At 57.6% G+C, this 16,475-nt stretch overlaps 1 protein-coding gene and 1 long non-coding RNA gene across 2 annotated transcripts in view; one reads left to right on the top strand and one right to left on the bottom strand.

Annotated features, from left to right (window-relative positions):
- Nucleotides 1–1,898: 1,898 nt before the first annotated feature.
- The window catches only part of Dpp9 (dipeptidyl peptidase 9), a 34,296-nt gene continuing 19,719 nt past the window's right edge, over nt 1,899–16,475 (bottom strand). The window contains 15 exon segments of the mRNA XM_059251725.1: nt 1,899–2,562; nt 3,166–3,277; nt 5,405–5,547; nt 6,108–6,178; nt 6,181–6,216; nt 6,219–6,258; nt 6,869–7,015; nt 7,089–7,134; nt 7,136–7,232; nt 8,129–8,264; nt 8,446–8,598; nt 9,655–9,734; nt 13,514–13,676; nt 13,794–13,971; nt 15,053–15,153. Of these exon segments, the coding sequence (XP_059107708.1) occupies nt 2,470–2,562; nt 3,166–3,277; nt 5,405–5,547; nt 6,108–6,178; nt 6,181–6,216; nt 6,219–6,258; nt 6,869–7,015; nt 7,089–7,134; nt 7,136–7,232; nt 8,129–8,264; nt 8,446–8,598; nt 9,655–9,734; nt 13,514–13,676; nt 13,794–13,971; nt 15,053–15,153 (1,596 nt within the window). The 3' untranslated portion in view covers nt 1,899–2,469.
- LOC131900500 (uncharacterized) lies at nt 6,707–8,959 on the top strand. The gene is made up of 2 exons (XR_009376247.1): nt 6,707–7,021; nt 7,412–8,959. It is a non-coding gene; the product is annotated as an uncharacterized LOC131900500 (long non-coding RNA).

Here is a 16,475-nt window from a genome sequence, read left to right as displayed (position 1 = left end):
AGCGGCCGGCGCGGGACACGTCGGCGCGAGACAGTGACGCTCAGGCCGCCATGTTGGGGCGGGGCACGTCTTGGCACGGGAGGCGTGACAGCGCCTCTGATTGGCGCCCGCTGATTCGTCTCTGCGCTGCAGGGGTCAGAGTTACCATATTTTGCTTCCCCCCAACACACCTCCCTACCCACCCCCCACCCCCGTTTTAGTCCGGGTTCCCCAAATCAAAATGCCTGACATCAATTGTAATTAGGGTGGAAAAGGTATTCCGGTATTTTTATATCTCATTTAAATGGACTCCATTTGTAATTAGGGTGAGAAAAGTATTCCGGTATATTTAGATTTATATCTCGTTTAAATGGACGCTAGGTCTCCATCTTTCAGGCAGCATGGCGGTTTTATTTTGTTAAATTATCTTTAATATGGCTTCACTTTTAATTTTTAAAAATTTTGATTGCTTTTCGTTTTGTAACTTAGTTTATCGTTTAAATTTCATTTAAGAATATTTTATTGTGGAGTCTGGAGAGATGGCTCAGCAATTAAGAGCACTGGCTGCTCTTGCAGAGGACCCAGGTTTGAGTTCCAGCTCCCACATGGTGGCTCACAACCTCTTGTAACTCAGTTCCAGGGGATCCGACGCCCTCTTCTGGTCTCTGCAGGCAGCAGGCATGCATGTGGTGTACAGACATGTACATGCAGACAAGATAGCCCTCCACACAGAGTAAAAATAAATATTTTTATTATATTTTTCAGACGGCTCATTGATCCCAGACTAGCCTCCAACTCCATTTGAAGGGAAGGACGGCTTTGAACTCCTGATTCTCCTGCCTCCACCTCCCCAGTGCTGGGATGACAGGTTTCACTGGTGCTGGGAATGGAACCCCGGGGGTCTTGTGTGCTGGGTGATTGTCCTAGCCTCTGAGACACAGCCCCAGTTCTATGGCCTGAAGTGGCCATTCGCTTACCGGACCCTGCAGGTGTTATTAGGACAGACACACCGGCCCACTCCCACTCCCCGCTGGCCAGACAGGCCTTGTCTTGACAGTGTCCTGCGCTGAAGGAGAAGGATGTCCCGATGCAGGGGACAGTGGATTCTTTAACTTTTGTGTTGCTTAGCTGTCCTGGGGCTAGAACTTGGGGTCTTTTTGTTGTTGTTTTGGTTTTTTGAGACAGTGTTTCTCTGTGTAGTTTTGGTGCCTGTCCTGGATCTTGCTCTGTAGCCCAGGCTGGCCTCGAACTCACAGAGATCCGCCTGGCTCTGCCTCCCGAGTGCTAGGACGGCCATCCTGACCGGCCTTTATAATTTCAATACTTGGAAGGCTGGAGAAGACGGCTCACAGTTAGGAGCAGGCTGCTCTTCCAGAGGCCTCAAATTTAGTTCCACACACCCTCACCGTGGGTGAGGCTCACACCCAGCTCCATGGGAATCCAACTCCTCTGGCTTATGGAGACATCCATACTCACTGACACGCACACATGCAAATACACACATAATTAAAAATAACACATCTTTAAAGAATACTTTCAATGATTAAGAAATGTTTCTGAGACAGGGTTTCAAGTACCCAAGGATGACCTTGAACTCCTGACCCTATGGCCTCCACCTTCCGAGGGCTGGGATGAAGCCCATGTGGGGCATCTTTAATGTACCCCAGTGACACCCCCCACCGTGGTCCCGTGTCCATGTGTCTCATACCTCCCCCCCCAATCCCTCAGGCCAACACGGCTTGAGAAGGAGCCTCACACAGCCCCATTTCCATCTGGAATCGTTTAATGAGTCTACATACCACATAATTATAAAAGAATAAGAATTGACAAAAATATTTTCTTTCCATAATATGTAGAGGTGGTTTCTGTTTGGTTTTTTTTTTCTTTTTTTTTTTCCTTTTTTTCTTTTTTTTTTCTTTTTTACTTCTTTATGCCCAAACTCTGGTGGGAGGGGGGCAGGGAAGGGATACAACCCTGAGGTCAGGATGGGTCCTACTCCCGACCCTGGCACCCCCGGGTGGTGCATGAGGAGGAGTTGGGCAGAGACAGGCAGGACAGAGGACGCCCCGACACGGGCTTGGCAGCTCCACGTAGTCTGGGCGTCAGGAGGGCGTGGTGTCCCCAGCCGCCCAGTGCCGTACCTCCAATTTTACATTTCGGTACCGCTTGCTTCCTGTCTTTTAAATAATTATTTAAAATGCTCCCCAAACACACACGACTCTGCAGCGGGGGTCGGCGGGGCGGCACATGCTTCTGAGCTGGGATGGTGCTGCAAGTATGGGGCCGTGGCAGCCCCCATGGCGGCTGTGGGCCCGGTGTTGGTCTTCTCCTAACCAGGCCAAGGAGGGTAGCACGGGGGCCGCCACTGCCTCTGTCCTGGCCCCCAAGCAGCAGCAGCAAGCAAACAAATTGAAAGCTTCAAAAACTAAAAGATTACAAATACGCAAGAAAAGCAGCGGCGGCATCAGGGCAGAGGTCGGAGGTCACAGGTCACAGGTGCTCTTGCAGGAAGTGCAGCAATGTCACCTCGTAGTGCTCCCCGGACTCGGGGCAGCGGATGCTGTGTCTCTCGTTGGGGTAGATCTGCAAATCAGGCAGGGCTGCAGACAGGCCCACCCCGGACCCTGCTCTGCAGGTCAGGGCTCGGGCGCACAGCTCGCCACGCAGGGCAGAGGCGTTGGCGACTACTGCGTCCCCATGTCCGGAGCAGGGGTCTCTTCCTCAGACCCACAGCCGCCACCCACGGGTGATGCTGGGAACGCGGGAAAGCCCACTGGCCTCTCCTCCTGTCTGAGGACACACCTCCTGAGGAGGTGTGGCTAGTGCCACCCTGAGTCTCCCCCTCCCCTGAGGTCCGCTCCCCACCTCACTGCAGAAGCTCACCTCTGCAGCAAGCCCTACCCCTGGCATCAAGGCTCTGCCCAGCAGGCCCCCCACCACCCTCACTCCCAAGGCTGACCCAGGGTCTGGGGATTAAGTGTTCCCTCCCTCAGGGGTCCTCTGGAGTCTCCCCCCATGCCTCTAGCCAAGCGGATTCTTCAAAGCAGGGGTCTCTGGTATAATCACTGAGGACCTGGGATGTGGCGGTTGTTGGCCCAGGCTGGCCAATAAAGATGTGACTGAACACAGGACCCTGAAGTAGACGGGAGTGGAGGGTGGAGCCTGGAACTTCGCCCCAATACTCACCTGGAGCTGGTATGGCTTCCCTGCCCGGATCAGCTGGGACACGAGGAAGTTTGTGTGGAAAAAGTGGACATTCTCGTCCAGGAAGCCATGGAGGATGAGCAGGCGGTTAGGCCTGGAGGAGACAGGGGAGGGGGTGAGGCCTCTCTGGGGGGGGGAGGGGAAGGGGGTGGTACCCATGGGCTCAGAGTCTCTCCCCAGCCCCAGTGCAGCAGGCAAGGCAGACGTGGAGGGAAAGGGCTGTCTAAAGTAGCCCCATTCCCAGGCATTCTGGCATGGTGGAATGTTCTGGAAGCAGATTCTCACTATGACCACCACTGACATTATGCACTGGCCAACAGACACCTGTGGCTCTCAGAATATCAAAGGTGGTAGGAGTGACCAGAAGGTGAGTTTTCTCTTTTATAACAGATTTATTTATTTTAGAGACCGGGTCTCATGTAGCCCAGGCTGGCCCTGAACTGACCATGTAGCTAAGGATGACCTCCTGAGTGCTGGGATGACAGGCGTGTGCTGCCACGCCTGGGATCTGCACTGCTGGGCTGGGGCCCAGGGCCTCCTGCATGCTGGCCACATGCTCTACCACGGGGCCCAGGGCCTCCTGCATGCTGGCCACATGCTCTACCACGGGGCCCAGGGCCTCCTGCATGCTGGCCACATGCTCTACCATGGGGTCCAGGGCCTCCTGCACGCTGGCCACATGCTCTACCACGGGGCCCAGGGCCTCCTGCATGCTGGCCACATGCTCTACCATGGGGTCCAGGGCCTCCTGCATGCTGGCCACATGCTCTACCACGGGGCCCAGGGCCTCCTGCATGCTGGCCACATGCTCTACCACGGGGCCCAGGGCCTCCTGCATGCTGGCCACATGCTCTACCACGGGGTCCAGGGCCTCCTGCATGCTGGCCACATGCTCTACCACGGGGCCCAGGGCCTCCTGCATGCTGGCCACATGCTCTACCACGGGGCCCAGGGCCCCCTGCATGCTGGCCACATGCTCTACCACGGGGCCCAGGGCCTCCTGCATGCTGGCCACATGCTCTACCACGGGGCCCAGGGCCTCCTGCATGCTGGCCACATGCTCTACCACGGGGCCCAGGGCCTCTTGCATGCTGGCCACATGCTCTACCACGGGGTCCAGGCCCAGCTATTTTATTTCAACTTTATACACCAAATTTGCGCAGCGCGAATAGTTCCCACGAATGACATTTGGTGTCTTTGTGGCTTTATGATGTTGTATACCCATTAGATCTCTAGTTCTAGAACATTCCATCCTTCAGAGAAAGGGCCATCCAGCAACAGTGATGTCTGGGCCCTGGCTGCCTCTGCTCTGCTTCCACAGCTCAGTGCAGTGAGCAGGACTGCAGGAGCCTTGTAGGGGGTGCAGGCAATGGTGGGGATTCCAGGAGGCGGAGACACCCTGGCCACATTGCACTGTGACCAGCACCTGACCCTCTGACACTGTCACCTGGCAGGTGACCGTGTGTGGACATGAGGAGTTCAGGTCCAGATGGGCTGTACAAGGCTGGACACGAGCTCACAGGACTACTTGAATTGTGTGGGCAAGCACTTCAGGGAGGCAGGGTCCCCTAATCCCCACGGTCCTGCACCTCCAGGTCAGGGTCTGACACTCCAGGAGGCAGGACAGCTGGCGGGAGGCACCAGGAGACCCACGCAGGGAAGGATGCTGGGTGGCGGATGGTGCGTGGGCAGGTGGGTGGCGGATGGTGGGGGGGGGGCAGGTGGGTGGCGGATGGTGCGTGGGCAGGTGGGTGGCGGACGGTGCGTGGGCAGGTGGGTGGCGGACGGTGCGTGGGCAGGTGGGTGGCGGGCGGTGCAGGGGGCAGGTGGGTGGCGGGCGGTACGAGGCAGATGGTGCGTGGGCAGGTGGGTGGCGGGCGGTGCGTGGGCAGGTGGGTGGCGGGCGGTGCGGGGGGGCAGGTGGGTGGCGGGCGGTGCGGGGGGGCAGGTGGGTGGCGGGCGGTGCGGGGGGGCAGGTGGGTGGCGGGCGGTGCGGGGGGGCAGGTGGGTGGCGGATGGTGGGGGGGCAGGTGGGTGGCGGGCGGTGCGTGGGCAGGTGGGTGGCGGGCGGTGCGGGGGGCAGGTGGGTGGCGGAGAGTACGTGGGCAGGTGGGTGGCGGGCGGTGAGTGGGCAGGTGGGTGGCGGGCGGTGCGTGGGCAGGTGGGTGGTAGATGGTGCGTGGGCAGGTGGGTGGCGGCAGTGCGTGGGCAGGCGGCTTACTCGTTGGGCAGCTTCTCCACGTGCAGGGCCACAGACCCTGCCTCATAGCCTTGCTGGTTGTTTTCAGGGACATCCATGTACCGTTCTGTGTACCCTGTGTCATAGGCCATCCACACGGTGACGGGAGCACCCGCAATGGCTACCTGGAAGACACAGGGCACGGATCGGGCAGGGAGAGAGAGAAGGAGAAAGGCGTCGGATCTGGGGCCTGGCCTTGACCGGGATTGTGAGCCTCAGCGAAGGGCCAGGCAGCTCATACACGAGGGTGGTGGCTGGCAGGGGGCCCTCAGACGTGTCCCCGTGGGCCTTGAGCTGCTCTGGGACACGCAGGGTAGGGAGGGAGGGCCCGTCCCACCTTCCTGCCTCCTCCGCCTCCTCATGGCCGCCGCCCCGCAGTGCCCTGCCAGTCCCGGGGCCTGCGCCCCCCTGCTGCTCCTCACAGCATGCCCCACCTCTGCCCCTCCGAGGCGGGGGTCCCGGGCTTGGCCTCCCACATAGAGCTGCTGGCGGATGCCATCCTGGGGTCGGTGGTGGCGGGCAATGAGGAGGGGACTCGGCCTCGTGGGGCGGCTGCGGGGAGAGATAGCCAGGTGGCAAGGCCCCTGCCACGGTGCCTGGTCCAGGTTGGGGCTCCGGGGTAAGGACAGGGGTCGAGGGCAGGGGGGCATCGGGCTGCAGGCGGCTAGCCAGGAGCGAGACCCACCTTGAACACCTGCGGCTTGTGGATGAGCCCCATGAGCGAGAGGAAGCCGCCGTAGGACCAGCCGTGGATGCGACGCGGCTGAGGTCGATGAAGCCATACTTCTCGGCACGTACTGCAAGCCTTCCACCTGGTCCTCAATCTCCACCTGGCCCTGTGGAAACCCAGCGCTCTGTGACTTCCACCGGGGGGGAGGGGGGCGACCAGGATCCCACACCCATCACCCTGTCGCTAGCGAGAGTGAGAAGCTGCTCCTCTTAGACTCAAAGTAGAAGTGTCTAGAAGTGTCTGCCCCGACTGGCCCTGCTGAAGCTGCTCCTGATGGCACCACCCCATTGCCCCATCGCCCCCGTCACTACCATCAATCATCCTCATCATCATCCCCATCATCACTACCATCCCCACCATCAACCCCATCATCCCCACCACCCCCATCCCCACCACCCCCATCCCCACCACCCCCATCCCCACCATGCCCATCATCCCCACCCCCATCATCCCCACCCCCCATCATCCCCACCACGCCCATCGTCCCCACCCCCATCACCCCCATCCCCACCACCACCCTATCGGTTCCCTTCCTCTGCCACGCCCATCGGACCCACCCTTGGGCTCCTGTGGACTGAGGCACCCTCACAGCATCAGGCCGTGTCTCGGCCACTCTCCTCTCGCCAGCTGCATGCTCAGGCCTGGGAGGAGTGGGGGCACCCGGGTTTCCAGGACCCACTTGTTCCCGAAGGCCACACTGCAGGACCAGGACTCACCATCTGGTTTTTCAGGGCCCCCTCAAACCGCAGGCCCCGCTGACAGGAGCCCCGGCCATCAATCACCACCACGGCATAGCCCAGGGACGCCAGCGTGTTCAGCCGCAGGTACTTGATGCCCTTGAAGGAGTTGTTCACCAGCTGCACCTGCAGGTGAGGCAGGCGGGTGGTGAGAGCCGCAGGGGTGGCGGGGGACGGGTCTGGGCCGGGGTGCACCCACCTGAGGGCCCCCATAGACGAAGAGCACAGTGGGTGCTTCTTCCCCGGCTGCAGGTGTGCGGCTTGTAGATCATGCCGTACAGCTGCACGTCGGCACGGGTGTGGAAGTGGAAGATCTCGGGAGGCACGTAGTCCGGGGGGCAGTCTGCAGTGATAAGGGCGTTGAGAGCGGCCAGCAGGGCCGTGCCCACCCCGAGCCAGGCCTGTGGACCTCGCCCACCCCCACTGCTTCTGCTGGAAGACGATTTTGGGGGAGCTGCGTGGGGGTCCCCATGGGGGACATCAAAGCCCCTGGCATGGCCGGAAACTTGCCCATCCCCACAGGGTCCCTCCATCTGCGTGGTCACCGTGGGAAGAGTATGGCGGAAGCCTGAGCTGGCCTCAGAGGGACGCAGTCACCCTGACCATGGCTGCCCTTGGGTTTCCTGTTTCCCAAGGATGGGCACACAGCCGCACTGGTCACCTGCTGTGGTGAGGCCTCGCTCTCCGAGACACCATCTCTTTATGTAGCCCAGGCTGGCTTGGACCCAGACTTTTAGTCCTGCCTCTGCCTCCTGAGTGCTGGGAGGACAGTGTGCCCTACCAAACTTGGTTTCTGGGGATGGAACTGGGTTTCAGGCATGCTAGCACTCTGCCATTGAGCCCCAGCCACTATTAGAGGTTTTTCCAAGGCATGCCCCTCGTGTGCAGAAACTGGAACTCAAAGTTACTCAAGCAGAGTCATGGTGGACCTCGAGCTTTGAGGCAGTTTCTCGGAACATTATCTCTTTCTGAGGCCTCTGGTGAGTGACCCTGAGCTCCCTGCCAAAACTACAGCTTCCAAACATCTGCTTTCCGAGGTACTGTCACAGAGGTTACCCCAGGGCGCTAGGGTGGCTGCCAGGCACCTGCACCTGCATCTGCAGCCATGCCAGAGACATGGGGAACCTCGCTTGTTGTGGGAGTGTGAACTATTCTCCGTGCACCTGTCACTGGGAGCCTCGGCTGTCTACCTCTGCTTCCCCCGGCTGCTGGGCCAGTTCCCTGAGGTGCACTACTCACTGGCTGCCTCCATCATGCTGGCCCAGAAGCGTGGCTGCTTGTGCAGCGGGTCATCGTCAGGGCCGCTCAGCTTGTACACGTGCACGCAGGGCGGTGTGCTCACGCTGCTGTAGTGACTCACAAACATGTCGAAGTTCTGCTGGCAGCAGGAGGGCACTCAGTGCACAAGAGCAGACGCGCACAACCCCACCCACCCACCGGCCATCACCACCACTCTGCAGATGAGGAAACAGGGACCCAGGCCTCGTCCTCGATGGACAGGGGTCGACCTCCCAGGCCCAGGGAGGCTGGGGTGGGCAGGGGCGTGTCATGCCCACCTGACTCATGGAGCAGCTGTGGGAGAAGCCGGGTGTGGTGAGCCTCACGATCTCGCCAGCCGACTCGTAGCTGACCACGTAAAGGTGGTGCTCCAGGGGCGTGTCCTTTGTGCCTTGGAAGTACACCAGCTTTGTCTGCTCATTGACCCAGATCTGCAGGCAATGGGGGCTTCTGTGACCAGCCGTGCCTGGCTATACTTTCTGCCCTAGCCCCTGGCCCCAGGGACGGCAATCAGGGACCACCCTCTTACCTGCTGCCCCCTCCGCACCCCAGACAACAGCAGCCTGCAGCCCGACAGACTGAGGGCAGAGCATAAGGGACACAGTGCTGTGGGCTGAGAGCTCCCCCAGCAGGCACAAGGCCCTGGCTCCATCCGCAACATCACATAAGCTGGGCATGGTACAGCATGCCTGTCACCCAACACTTGGGAGGATCAGGAGTTCGAGGTCACCCTCTGCTACATAGTGAGTTCAAGGCCAGCCTTTTCTCAAAAAATAAAAGGATGTCTGTTGATTTTGAGGCTGAGGCTTGCCGTGTAGCCCAGGCTAGCCTAAATCTGAAGGTTTCCCTCTCCTTGGCTCCTGAGTGTTGGGATGACAGCCCCACAGACAACACTCTGCTGGGACTCTGAAAATGTTTCGGCCTCATGCTTTCCTTAATTCCAGAGTAAAAGGTTCAAAGCCACATGGAGAAGTCCTGTCTGTAGCAACACAGGTGGGAACGTGGTCCCACCAGGAGGGGCACTCAGAGCGTCTCCGAGTGTGTGTGGCTGGCGCAGAGCTCAGTGGGACCTAGCCTAACACTCAGGACCCTGGTGCTATGCCCTGCATTGCAAAGTTAAAAAAAAATGAATAAAATTAGAAAACACAAAGCAAATTTAAAAAATTGAAATCTGGCTCTTTGCTCAGGGTACCCTGGGTGGCTTATCTGGACCCTGCGGCCACCATACTCGGGAGCTCCCGGAAAGGAGTGGGTAGAGCTGGCTGGCCCTCAGCACTCAATCACAGAACTGCTGTCCTAGGGAGAGAGAGGGAGCTGCAGGGCTCCAGGGCAGCACGGGGATGGGCCAGGCCTCCCCCACATGCACCTCCCTGCTGAGAGTATTGGTGTCCTGAGGCCCCTGGCGGGGGGGGGGGGGGGGGGGGGGGGGGGGGGGGGGGGGGAGTGGTGGGGGCGGAGCCAGCCACAGAAGGACGGAAGACCAGTACCTTGGAGCCATGCCTTGACAAGACCTCCCACTCGCCACTGGTCAGCGCAACCTCCTCCTTGATGGGGCACTTAAACTCATCTGTAGGAAGGAGAGCAGAGGTGAGGGAGGGGGACAGGACCAGCAGCTCTGCAGCCAAGGGAAGGACAGTCACAGCCAGTGCCCAGCCTAAGGGGCGGCCAGCGGGGCCAGCTAGTGCTTCCGGAAAACAGCCAGGAAGGAGTCTTCCTAACTTACAGCAGGTGTGGCACGTGCTAAGTGGCCATAACCTCCTAGATCACGTTGGGTCACCAGAACCAGAACCAGTCTTCCATTGGGCAACCAGGCATGGCGACACACACCTTTAATCCCAGCACTCCGGAGGCAGAGGCAGGACGATCTCTGTGAGTTCTGCGCCAGTATGGGCTACACAGTGAGACTCCTGTCTCAAGAGCAAATCCACCAACAACAAACAGAACCAGGTTCTGTTACCCTGAGGCTTGCTGAGTATCGGGCCTGCGGCCACTTCCAAAGCCTACCAAACGCAGATCAGGCTTTTGCTAGGGTACATCTGACATGGACTGGGACAGCATCAGGGGGACAGCTGGCTGTCCTGTTGTATTTTCCCAGTCTAAGGCTGCCAGGAGATCTACCATTGCTCAGGCTAGCCCTCACACGCCCCACCCATACACATGGCCACGATCTGTGTCCCACCCCTGCCCGAACCTCAGATTTGAGGCTGTGCATCTGCATCTCGGAACCAGAGGGTCCCAGTGACCCACTTATCTGTTGTCACCACAGCCACATCACCTAGATACATCCTACCTCCTGGTGTGTCCTTCCAAAACCACCTCGTCCCATGCCAACCTCCTTATCCTTCACAGCCCTTCTTCATGTTCACAGGGTCAACTTTTACCCCAGGTGTGCAGGTGTATTCCTGTGTACACTATGTGCGTGTGCGTGTGTGTCTGGTGTGTGGTGTGTGGTGTGTGTGTGCGTGTGCGGTGTGTGTGTGTGGTGTGTGTGGTGTGTGTGTGTGTGTCTGGTGTGTGCATGTGTGTGTGGTGCGTGTGTGGTGCGTGTGTGGTGTGTGTGTGTGTGTGTGTGGTGTGTGTCTGGTGTGTGCATGTGTGTGTGGTGCGTGTGCGGTGTGTGTGTGTATGTGTGGTGTGTGTGTGTGTGTGTGTGTGTGTGTGTGTGTCCGGTGTGTGCATGTGTGTGTGGTGTGTTTGTGTGTGTGTGTGGTGTATGTGTGTGGTGTGTGTGGTGTGTGTGGTGTGTGTGGTGTGTGTGTGTGGTGTGTGTGTGTGTCTGGTGTGTGCATGTGTGTGTGATGCATGTGCGGTGTGTGTGTGTGTGGTGTGTGTGTGTGTGTGGTGTGTGTGTGTGTGTGGTGTGTGTGGGGGTGTGTGTGGTGTGTGTGTGTGTCTGGTGTGAGCATGCGTGTGTGGTGCGTGTGCGGTGTGTGTGTGTGGTGTGTGTGTGCGTGTCTGGTGTGTGCGTGTCTGGTGTGAGCATGCGTGTGCGGTGTGTGTGTGTGTGGTGTGTGTGGTGTGTGTGGGGGTGTGTGTGGTGTGTGTGTGTGGTGTGTGGTGTGTGTGTGTGTGTGTGTGTGTGTGTGGTGTGTGTGTGTGTGTGTGGTGTGTGTGTGTGTGTCTGGTGTGTGTGTGTCTGGTGTGTGCGTGTCTGGTGTGTGCATGTGTGTGTGGTGCGTGTGCGGTGTGTGTGGTGTGTGTGTGTGTGGTGTGTGTGGTGTGTGTGGTGTGTGGTGTGTGTGTGTGTGTGTGTGTGTGTGTGTGTGTGTGGTGTGTGTGTGGTGTGTGTGTGGTGCCTGCGGAGACCAGCAGAGAGCATAGGACCCGGGGAACTGCAGTTAGACAGTTCTGAGCCATGTAGGTGCTGGAAACTGAACTTGGGTCCTATGCGAGAACAACAGGGCTTTAACCACTGAGCCACCTCTCCACCCCCACCCCTACCCCCCACTTTAGACAGGGTCTCATGTAGCCCAGGCTGACTTCAAGCTTACTAAGTAGCCGAGGATGACCTTGAAGTTTTGACCCTCCTGCCTCCACATTCTACCACACATGGGAGCCCATGGCTTCCTGTGTGTCTGATGGACACTGTGTCAACTCAGCCCCAGCCCAGGCTAGCCCTTCCGTATCTCCCTCCTGCTCAGACACTCAGCTGCCATGATGTCATGCCAGGAGGTGCATGCTGGGCCCCAAGTAAGCCTGTGGGGCTGGGCAACCATGAGCTGGAGGAATTTTCCAGCCAAAAGCTCCCTGAGTGCAGGGGTGGTGCCCCAGCAGGGTGCAGATCAGAGTCGGTGACATTCCCGTGACACTGAGGTCACCGCCAAGAGGGACAGACAGAAGCCCCGTCAACACCAACCTGAGCCTTGAGTCACTCAGTCCCACAGCAGCCTGGACATGAGGCCTGGGCTCCTGTGGCCCCTGGCCCTCAGAGACGCTGCCTCATTCACTCTCCGTCCTTTGAGTGGGTACCACCTCTGAACCACGGTGCTCACTGAAGATGATCCATCTCCAGGGAGGCTTGAACGACATCTGGGGGCATGTGCAGCTGTAACAACTTGGGGCGCTGCTGGCATGGAGCAGGCAGACGTGGGGATGCTCCCTGAATGTAGCCCGTGGTGGTTGGACCTGGGCCCTGAGCTGAGGTAGAAGACACAGCTCCACTGCACAGGCTGTGCCCTCAGCCCTTGGGGTTCACCTGCCATCACCCCAGGAGCCGTGAGTTTCTTTTTGAAGCACAGTCTATTCAGACCTGGCACCTCAAGCCACTGGCTCCAAAACACACTGCGAGCTCCCCTCTCCTGATGGCCGACTGGACCCCAAGCCATGCTCGGCACCCACCATGTGCCTGTCCCACTGGGAGAGAGCATCACCAAGGACCACATTTCAAAACCCCTGGGACCGCTCTGGCTTCGACTGTGACCTGATTATATTGACTCTCTTCACCCCTTGTCCTGGGCCCTAAAGAAGAAACCTAGTCACTTCACAGTGATGTTAGAACCAACCACTTCCTGCTTCCTTCAGGGTCACAGTCCAGTGCTAAGTCCTCTCAGCAGCCCACTGGTGCCCCACGCCTCCTCCGCTTCTCCACCCTCCTGCACCTCCTCCAGGCTCCTCCAACACCACATGCTCTGTCCTGCACACAGCCTTTCTGCAGGGCTGCAGCCCCTGCCCCAGGCTTCTGCACAGCTGCATTCTCTGCCTCAGGCCTTCGCTGAGGGCACACCACATGCCTTCCTAGTCCCTGTCAGATCTCCACAGCGGCATGTCACCGAGGCACGGACTCACATTTAGGACAGTGTTCCTCATTCTCCTCCTTCTCTGCCACATTTACCTTCTCTGCGTGCCCCAAGGCCAGAGACACCATCCATCATCACTCTCGCATTACCGCCTGCCCCACCAGAGTCTTTGGGGAGAACACACTTGGCTTGACTGCTCAGACAGGCCTTGCCCCTCCAGCCTCAGCCCAGGGAGTCTGGGGTCACTGGTGTGCACCACTGTTCACCATGGCCCCTGGCGCCACTCTGGTCAAGGCGCAGAGGGTCTGAGACTCGGCGGCAGATGGCTGAGGCTGGGACACGAACATGGGCAACAGGCAAACTAGAAACAAGCAGGTGTGGCCATGCACCAGGAAAATGACCAGTCAAACCAACGCAGCTGGGACACAGCAGTGGCCAAACTCTAACGCCCTGGGGGCATCAAAGCCCCGTGCACGGGCACTTAGGAAACCCCACGAGTCCGTCAACAGACACCCAGCTGACTGCTGCCAATGGCACCAAGGCAGGGTAGGCCGGGGTGTGGCCGCTCTTTCCCCTACCCCGCCTCCCGTGTGACTGATGCTCTGCTCACCTTCTGTGGGGCTGAGGGGTTCCGTCCAGTCGTAGTCACTGGTTTTAAGGTCCACGGTGACCTTGTACAAGTGGCAGAAGCCGGTCTTACACTCGTTGGCACGGATGAAGCAGAAATCCTGCTGGCCCTCGGCCTGCGGGAACGGGTGGAAGATGTCATGGACCTGCAGGGAGAGACAACTGGGTCAGAGGATTCTGAGGCTGGATAGACCCGAGCCCAGCCCAGTGTCCCACTGGGGACCATGGCGTGGGAACGGAGGGCACCCTGGGCCCCTGCTTACGTTGATCCAGACGTTGGTGACTTCTTCGTAAATGACAAAGGGTTGCACATTCTTGGGGACGGCTCTGGCAGCTGCCTGCCGCTGGGCCTCGTTCTCCGGGGACGCGATGAAAAGGGCTGGCGGCAGGAGGACGAGCTGGAGCCGCTGCTGGGGACGGTCCAGGAACATGGCCCAGGCACTGGAAGGATGAGAGGGAGGCAGCAGGAGGGCTCAGTGGCTGGCAGGGGACAGCAGGGGACAGGGCCACGCAGGGCCATTCCCTGGCTAACCTGGCTGGAGTCAGGGTGTGAGGAGCTCTAACTGGTACACCATCTCCACACCGATCAGGTGAGGCTCCAGTCACACAATCCACACAATCCTGGGACAGTATTCTCAAATTGGACAGGTGGCTTTTTTTTTTTTTTTTTTTTAGTCAAATGACCCCCCCCCTTTTTTTTTGAAGCTAGGGTCTTGTGTAGCTGAGGATGACCTTGAACTCTTTGTTTGTTTGTTTTTTGAAACAAGGTTTCTCTGTGTAGTTTTGGTGCCTGTCATGGAACTCACTTTATAGACCAGGCTGGCCTCGAACTCACAGAAATCTGCCTGCATCTGCCTCCAGAGTGCTGGGACTAAAGGCGTGCGCCACCGCCTGGTGACCTTGAGCACTTGATCCTCCTGCCTCCACTGTCAGAGACGTGGAATGGCAGCTGTGTACCATCATGACCAACATTAACTAAATGGACAATGTTCTGGTCTCGTGCTGGGCACGAACCTGGGGCCTTGTGCATGCTAGACCGCTCTGCCACCCCAGGCCTTTTCAAGTTTTTTATTTTGAAATGGTTTTGCCAGGCATGGCCATGCACCTGTCATCACAGCAGTAGGAAGTAGAGGTGGGAGCATTAGGAGTTTAGGCTTATCCTGGGCTTCAAACAAAGTTCTAGGTCAGCCCGGGCTGCACAGGAAGAGGAAAGGAAGATGAGGAGGGAGGAAGTGGTGAGCAAGACTGTCTGTTTCTGCATTCTGTCTCAACTATGGAAAAAGCACAGGACCCCGAGAGACCTGGAGGCATTCCTGTGTCCTGTCTGAGTCCTGGTGTTCCTTCTACTCTGGGCCACCTGGGACTGCCCCACGCTTGGGACTTTGGTCAAAATGACCTGATGTCCAATTCCCCAGCTTTGCAGATCTGACTGAGGCTGGGAGGGACCCTAAGGGAAAAGGCATGGGTGCAGGGAACCGAGCTCCGGGGGCCCTGGGTACCTGCCCATCCCCAGGACACTCACTATCTGCCATCCCGTGTCCAGCCAGCCCGCGCGATGTACTCCACCTTGGGGAAGAGGGAGCTGAATGGCTGCACCAGTTCCTTCTCGCAGCTGGACACAATCTGGGGAGACAGGGCCACATCACGCACAATGCCACAGCCTCCCTGATCTCCAGTGTCCTGATGGTTCAACACTCAACACCCACATGGTATCCAACAGGCTAGAACTCATTTCAGGAGCTCCGACATCCTCTTCTGGCCTCAATGAGCACTGCACGCACACAGTGCACATACATAAAGGGAGACAAACACTCATACACCAAAAATAAATAAATAGCAGGACATGGTGTTTAATCCCAGCACTTGGGAGGCAGAGGCAGGTGGATCTCTGTGAGTTCAAGGCCAGCCTGGTCTACAGAGGGAGTTCTAGGATAGCCAGGATGATAAAGATAGACTTTATCTCAAAAAAATAAAAATAAAATTTTTTTCTCTGTGTAGTTTTGGTGCCTGTCCTGGATCTCTCTCTGTAAACCAGGCTGGCCTCAAACTCACAAATCTCCGCCTGGCTCTGTCTCTTGAGTGCTGGGATTAAAGGCGTGTGCCACCACCGCCCGGCAAATAGATAAATCTTAAGAAAGGAAAGAAGGGAGCTGGAGAGATGGCTCAGCAGTTAAGGGCACTGGCTGCTCTTCCAAAGGTCCTGAGTTCAGTTTCTAGAAACCACATGGTGGCTCACAACCATCTGTAATGAGATCTGGGGCCCTCTTCTGGCCTGCAGGCATACATGCAGACAGAACACTATATACATAATAAATAAATCTTTAAAAAAAAAAAAAAAGAAAGAAAGAAAAGAAAAGAAAGGAAGGCAGCCATGCATATAGCCCTCTAAGGTATTTAGGTGAGGTGGAAGTCACACTGGGTGGGACCCTAATCCAACATGTTATATCATACAAGGGAGAGATGCAGGGAGACAGACAGACAGACACATACACACACATACACACTAGCATGATGTCCACTGGAGACTCAGGACATGTGGTCACCTTGTAGGGTAAAGGGAACCAGACAAAGAAACCCACCATGGCCCTGAATGAAACCAGAGCCAGTGAAAGAAACACTTTGGCCTTGAACCCAGAACCAAAGAAATACACCCTGACCCTGAAACCAGTGCCCTAGAATCAGAGGCAGCGAAAGAAATGCGCCCTGGCCCTAAAATTAGAGCCAAAAGGCTAAAAAGGGCCAATGAAAGAAACACACTTTGGCTCTGAAACCAGAGCCAAATCTGCCTGACCATCTAAGCAGAAAACCAACCAATCCCTGAGCAAAAAAAACAATCCCTGAGCACAAGATTTAGCCAATCTGAGCTCAAGGACTTAATTCTGACCAATTCCCACCCTGAAAATCTTCTCCCTGGAAAAACTCCGCCCCTAAGAAGTCCTACAGAA

The sequence above is a fragment of the Peromyscus eremicus genome, unplaced genomic scaffold (genome assembly GCF_949786415.1).
Source record: "Peromyscus eremicus unplaced genomic scaffold, PerEre_H2_v1 PerEre#2#chr22_unloc_1, whole genome shotgun sequence".
Lineage (NCBI taxonomy): Eukaryota > Metazoa > Chordata > Mammalia > Rodentia > Cricetidae > Peromyscus > Peromyscus eremicus.
The sequence above is the reverse complement of the archived record's forward strand: the minus strand, read 5'-3'. Positions and strand labels throughout refer to the sequence as shown.